Source organism: Harpia harpyja, chromosome 3 (assembly GCF_026419915.1).
Source record: "Harpia harpyja isolate bHarHar1 chromosome 3, bHarHar1 primary haplotype, whole genome shotgun sequence".
Taxonomy (NCBI): domain Eukaryota; kingdom Metazoa; phylum Chordata; class Aves; order Accipitriformes; family Accipitridae; genus Harpia; species Harpia harpyja.
The window spans coordinates 75,330,647-75,336,936 of NC_068942.1; the positions used below are offsets into that span (position 1 = coordinate 75,330,647).

A 6,290-nucleotide genomic window follows, 5' to 3' on the forward strand; every position below is an offset into this window, starting at 1 on the left:
TAAGAGTAACTTTGGGGAGGGAGAAGGTGAAAGGAGCAGAAAAGTTAGGATGATGGTCTGATTCAGCTGCGTTGGTGCAGACACCAGCACTTCCCGTAAGCTTAGGTAAAGCTCTGCTGCCATGTGTCATCTCTAAAGAGGGGACAGTGGCTCTTGGTTAGGCAAAATGACCCGAGGTGTCTTGCTTGTCTATGGACAAAAGGATCGCTGCCCTCTTCCACTTCTTCCAATCACCGTTTCCTAATTTAGACAGAAAAGGCAAAGCCTTTTACGTGCCAGCTTGTGTACATGTGACCAGTGTAATTTACTGATCAGGGAAATAGCAGGGCCACATAGTAGCAGGAAAAACAGCCAAGCAGTGGCTGCTCCAAGCTGAAATGGAAAGTACAGCAAGTGCTCTGTGGGTTCCCAGGAGCCGTTAGCATGAATACGAGTCCTGCTGCTGCACCAAATGTAGGCTATTGACCTAGGAAGTGAAACAAGGACCCCGAGCCATGGGTTATTCACCCTGAAAAAGGGAGAGCACCTATGTAATATACCTCTTTGGGTCTTGACTGCTTCAATATCACATTTCCTCAATGTCCATTTGCTGGTTTCCATAGCTCATACTACAGAAGGCCTGAATACAACCGACCAGAATTATACATTTGCTACTTGTAAGGTAAATTAACAAACTCACAGTAATCACTGTTTCATATTTGTTAAAATATGCATTTTCTGGACATCAACAGATGCTGTTTTGTTTTGGTTTTTTTGTTTTTCTTTAAAGCATTGCAGGACGGAGTTTATTTAAATCAAGGTTTCCTCTGTGTTTTCTGTTCTCAGGGTTCAGTTGTATTGCTGTGGCCACAGCATCACACCAAGGGGTCCGTAATCACTGACACTTGCCTTGCCTTTTCCAGATGTTCCTTGGTATTGGAGCAGTCAGCGCAGGGAATTCACTGTCCAGCCACGAGCTGGTGGCAGGGAATGGGCCTGACTTTCCCGAGCTTGCTGCGTGAGCTTCTGGCTGCACTTCTCTCACCGGCTCGTCTTTTATGAACTCACTGTCCAGCAAGTTTTTCATAGTACCATGGATCCTCGGCTTCTCTCTGTGCTATGACTAGCTGAAATTTGTGTTTGTGTGCTGAAGGCAATGGATGTGATTTCCAAATTTCCTTTGCACAGTGGTGCTTACCTGTGTGATAGCTGCCTGGCTCATCAAGAGAAGAATTACTTTACACCTCCTCCCCCCATCCCTTGCCCTTACTTGTACAGAGCAATTGAGTAAAAAAAGGTCTTATGCAGTTGACAAAAATTCAGGGGTTTGTTCGCACAAATACTTGAGAAGTTTCCCTTCAGGGTGTTTATCCTGGGCTTGTTAATCAGGGGGGTAATGATGATTTCAGAGCCAGCCTCCAATCTCCTCACAAAGGTGTTGCAATTCCACTATGGAAAAGAAGATCCATTTTGCCCCAGTGCATGCTTATTATTTCACTCACCAAGATATTCCTTTTGTTTCAGGGCCGATGTTAAGAAACAATACCCTTTAAGCTAATCGCTCTTGGAAAGGAGAGGCTTGCTTTACAGTCAATGACTTTGATGCCTTGGGTAGTTCAAGTAAGGATCTGCCTCTGTCTTGCCTTGATTGACAAGACCCTTTCTATAAATTTGAGCAATTAAGCAACCCAGTAGCAGCTGCTAGGGATATCTACTGAGCACAAAGCTGACAAAGATTGCTGTGCAGGTCTCCTGCTGCTCACTCTGACGTCCTGAAACACCATCTGCAATTTAAAACTGAAAAAGGAGATCTGACTCCAACAAGTTAGGTGAGTGTGCTTCTGTGTTTGCTCCATGTCATGGCTCCGGCTCGTGAATAAAGCAGCAGGTTTTGCTAAACTGGCAAAGAATAAATGTTCGATTTGTTCTAAAGTTTGTCTCTTTTGCTCTCAAATATCTGCTTTAAAAAATAAGAAATTTTAGCATTTTTTTACCCTGTTGAAGCTTATATATAAACATACACTCATTTAATCACATGTAAGACTATAGTGTATGCATGGTGACATATATGAAGTAAACTTCATGTGCTGATCTAAAACTCTGATGTAGCAAATTGAAAACATTTGGTTTAACAGGAGCCTAGAGACTCAAGCACCAGTCAGGCAAAAGGCAAGCCAAGCTCATTTAACTTAAGTCTATCCAGCTGAGGACACAGGCCAAGGCACCCAGATCTGTGTGCCCCATGTAGGAGCCAACTTTCTCAAAATTAAGTGTAAAGTCTGGGGTTTCTAGGTGGACATTTTTAAATGCAATGCAAGTATATGAAGTATAAAATGGGTCTTGTGGTTTAGAGCTACTTTCCAACTCTCTTTTTTTTGACAGAGAAAGTTTTTCCATAGAGGCTCTTCACTGAGACAGAAAGGCAGCAAGTATCAGAGGGACTTGGCTGATGCTGGGTTGCTCAGAAGGTGTGAGGAGTTCAAGCCTCCTCTGCTCACCTTGGCCACGTCCCCCCTTGTCTAACCAGCTTTGTTCACCGGCTTAGCAGCCGTGGTTGGGTCTAAGCTGGCTGGTAGGGCAGTGTGTGCCGGAGGGACAACCAGCCTCTCCGGCTGCAGCCAGTCCAGTGCTCAGAGTATTGGTAATGGCAACCCCAATAACACTTTTGGGAGGTGCTGAGATAATAGCACAAATTCAGGGATGCTTGGCTCCTAACTTAGGCTAAAAGGGAAGTGGGATAAATCCAGAATTAAGTGCCCGGGTCAAAATGCTGGGGTTATATGCAGACCTAACCTTGCTGAATATGTGGAGCTGCAGCTGTGCTGCTTTCCCCCTGTAGCAAAGCAGGGAACCTGCCACCTCCCATAGATGCGCATGACAGAGAGACAGAGCCCTTCCAGACTGACCCTGCTGGGGCCAGTATTGTCAGGGACTTCAGCCGACAACGTGTGTGTGCACTGAGAGAACGACCAAAGGCCTACGTGGCTATTGGCCTGGTGCAAGCTTAGGGCAACCCACATGGGATGGTAGGAAGGCACGTGCTGCAAAATAAACTTGCAATAAGGAGATTTCAGTGGGTCTAAGGCACTGGCTGGTGGCTTTATCTATTCCAGGCAAACCGCACTGCTCTGCAGGGAAAATCTGCACGCTGCTGCTTTCTGTTACAGACCTTTTCACTGAGACTTTCCAATTCTGGGAGCGGGTGACCCCTCATTTGTGCATCCGCCCATCTTCTCTTGGGCCGAGTGAGGATGGGGAACAGTGTGTCTGAGGGGAGGAAGGGCTGTCCCAGCTCGAGCTGAGCCTGTGCGCTTGCACTTCTTGCCTCCTGGACTGTGCTGGCTCTCCTAGCCCTCCGCTTCTCTCCCTTCTGCCTCAGCATGAAGCTCCGCGGCGTGATCCTGGGCTCTCTGCTTCTCCTGCTGCTGGCCAGCTGCGGCGGCACGCTCAAGACCTCCGCCATCGACCTGCGGACCTTCATCGGCTGTGCCGTGCGTGAGTTCACCTTCCTGGCCAAGAAACCCGGTTGCAGGGGGCTGCGGGTGACGACGGACGCGTGCTGGGGACGCTGCGAGACCTGGGAGGTGAGGCTGCGCCTGGGGCTGAGGGTGGCTGGCACCGACACCCCGGGGTGGTGCTTCCCCCCCTGCCTCAAGAAAAGCCCTCGAAAGAAACCCACCAAACATTAAATAGCTTGCAGCTATCTACTAAACAGGCAAGGGCTGTGACCAGCTCCACGACCCCCTCGCTACCGCTGTCAGCAGCGTTTGCTGTCGGTTGTTCCCTCCCTCCACCAACTGCCTCAAAGGGGGATGCACATCATGTGAGGATATTAATGAAGCACTTATGTAATACTCTTATTATGCAATTTGAAAGCCTCTTACAGCTTGAACACTTAAGGAGAGGAGGCCTTTATTACTTTACTGGAGAAAATTCCTTTGAGATTAAGATGGAGCTCCCAATTGATGGGTAATATATTTTGTTCCAAAAAGCAAATCCCAAAGATGATTTCTGTTTCTAATTTGGTCCTGTTTTAAGTCACAGCCCTGTATAAATATGAAGTAGTTATGTTTTGGGGGTGTACAGGGGGAGAAAGAAAGAGCATAAGTACATCTACACACACTTCGGAGAACAAGTTTCTGGCTCTCTTTGCCTTTCTGCCACTGGAAGGCTCAAGGGGCCAGTCCCAGTTTAATTTATTCAGGGAAGCCTCGAGCGACTGCAGGGGGATTTTGTCCACATGAAAACAAAGGCTCTGTGTAAGTGACCAGAGGAGGAGCCAGGGTCTGTGTGCCAGCTCTGACTGCCCTCTTTCGCTGCTTGGTGGGATGAGGGGAATGGCCGCTGGTGGCCAGATTTACCCGGTGGGATAAAGTTCCTTCGAGGGACCACTTGTCGCCCAGTTCCCTCCACCCCCGAGCTCCTCTGGCAGCACACACATTGCGGAATCTCTCACTGTACTGCAATACCACTGGGATGTAGTTAAGCTGAATGCATCTGTTTGTAGGCTCAACAGCTTCTAGAAAGCACCATGATATACTTGGATGGGGGGGGTTAGTAAGAGGGAGGGAGTCTGGATATCTTCTTGCTGAAATGTTGCATCTGTTCTTTTCATGCCATCATTCTCGGTTCCCAGAGCAGGCTTTACACAGCACAGAGGGAAAGAAAGAAAGAATTAAAATGTCTCCTGGCTGTGTTACCTTATGCTGTTTCCTAACTATGCGAGGGAGAGGATGACAGTGGGCTCCCATTCCTGTTTGCACTGCCCCTTCTTGGAGTCTTTGGAAAATGGGTGTCCCTGTTGAGGAAAAGCTCCCTTTTCAGAGAAAGCAATGCCACTGCGATACCACGTGGGAGTGTGGGTTTCAGGGCCTTCAGGCTCCCATTGTCTTCTGATGGCTGAGGTCTCTGGCTAAGCTGTTTTTCCCATGAGGAACTGCAGAATTCTATGCTGGCTGCTGTGTCGAGTGCATGTCCCATGGTGTATATCCTTTGGGCTTTGTGGAACGTGCAGCCTAACTGGGAACACTGGTCTGGCTGAGAAAAAACCCAGCCGTTTGGCACCTGGATGCACCTCTGCTCCTAGGCAGCTTGTGCACATGGAAGGGTTTCCAGCAGAATCCATTTTCTTTGATGGAAAATCAATCCTTTTGGAAGAAAGCAGCTGCTTTTGGCAAACATGCATTTGGTCGAAACACTAGTATTCTGCTGAAAACCAGCTTTTTGGATGGGCTTTCGTCTTCCGTCAAGCAGCTTTAATTGGAGCTTTATGCTTTAAACAAACAGAAACACGCACATACACCCACTCCCCTCCATGGCAGGGCTCCAAGAGGCAGGTGTTGAAGGATGGAACCTAAAAATTATTTCCATGGCCCCTTCCACCTGATCCAGTGGCTCCCCTATTTACACTAAATGCCCTTGAGGAAACGGGGACTCCAGATGTTTGTCTTGCTTCTTGCCTGAGGCCAGCATTTCTCCCCCCCCAGAAACCGGTGCTGGAACCACCTTACATCGAGTCTTACCACCGTGTTTGCACCTACAACGAGACCAAGATCATGACGGTGAAGCTGCCCAAGTGTGCCCCTGACGTGGATCCCTTCTACACCTACCCGATGGCCATCCGCTGCGACTGCGACATCTGCTCCACTGCCACGACCGAATGCGAGACTGCCTGAGCTCTCCTTTCCCAGGTCAGGCGAGGAGGGGCCAAATTCTTCCCTGGCTTCATACCCCTGGTACCTCCAGCATTACAGAGGGTGTAAGTCAGTCCAGAATTTGATCTCTTCCTGTACTGCTCCTAATCATTGACTTTTCTGGGCAGATGAGGCTTAATCCCCTCTCCTCATACTGCTCAAAGCATTAGTGCTGTAGAAAAGTAGTACACAGCCTTACAATAGTAAATCCTGTGGTAAAAAAAATGATGCAGTTTCCCTTCCATACAGGCTTTGCACACTGCGTGACCTTTCTTCATGCACAAAGTGCACATGGGCTAAACAGTCACTGAGGGGTGGAAACAGGCCACGGAGGCATTACTGCCTCTGTAACAGCCTCTTTGTTCATGTCAGGTTTTAATTCCTTCCCAGTAATGTAAATGCAATTACCAACATTTCTGCCACCTCACCCCTGCCATAGTTCTTACCCTGAGGTCTATCAGGAATAACAGTCAAAGAAAAGGCCTAAGGCCAATGAAATGGAAATGGGTACCCGAATTGCTACCTTGAAATTAGGGTGAATGCATACTCAGCCCTGACTCAGCAAAGTACGTAAGCTCACGATCAAGTGTTTTGCTTAATATCAGTGGACTTTTACAG

General features: G+C 48.1%; 1 protein-coding gene across 1 annotated transcript; it reads left to right on the forward strand.

Annotated features, from left to right (window-relative positions):
• Positions 1-3,359: 3,359 nt before the first annotated feature.
• On the forward strand, positions 3,360-6,083 carry GPHB5 (glycoprotein hormone subunit beta 5). The gene is made up of 2 exons (XM_052783761.1): positions 3,360-3,563; positions 5,466-6,083. The coding sequence occupies exons 1-2, from the start codon at positions 3,360-3,362 to the stop codon at positions 5,652-5,654; spliced, it is 393 nt and encodes a 130-aa protein (XP_052639721.1). The 3' UTR covers positions 5,655-6,083.
• Positions 6,084-6,290: the final 207 nt, after the last annotated feature.

What these genes read in the sequence shown, in the direction of transcription:
- GPHB5 (XM_052783761.1), top strand. Translation starts at nt 3,360, where the DNA reads ATGAAGCTCCGCGGCGTGATCCTGGGCTCTCTGCTTCTCCTGCTGCTG. An exon ending in GACGCTGCGAGACCTGGGAG is followed by an intron (nt 3,564 to 5,465) that starts GTGAGGCTGCGC and finishes CTCCCCCCCCAG; the next exon opens with AAACCGGTGCTGGAACCACC.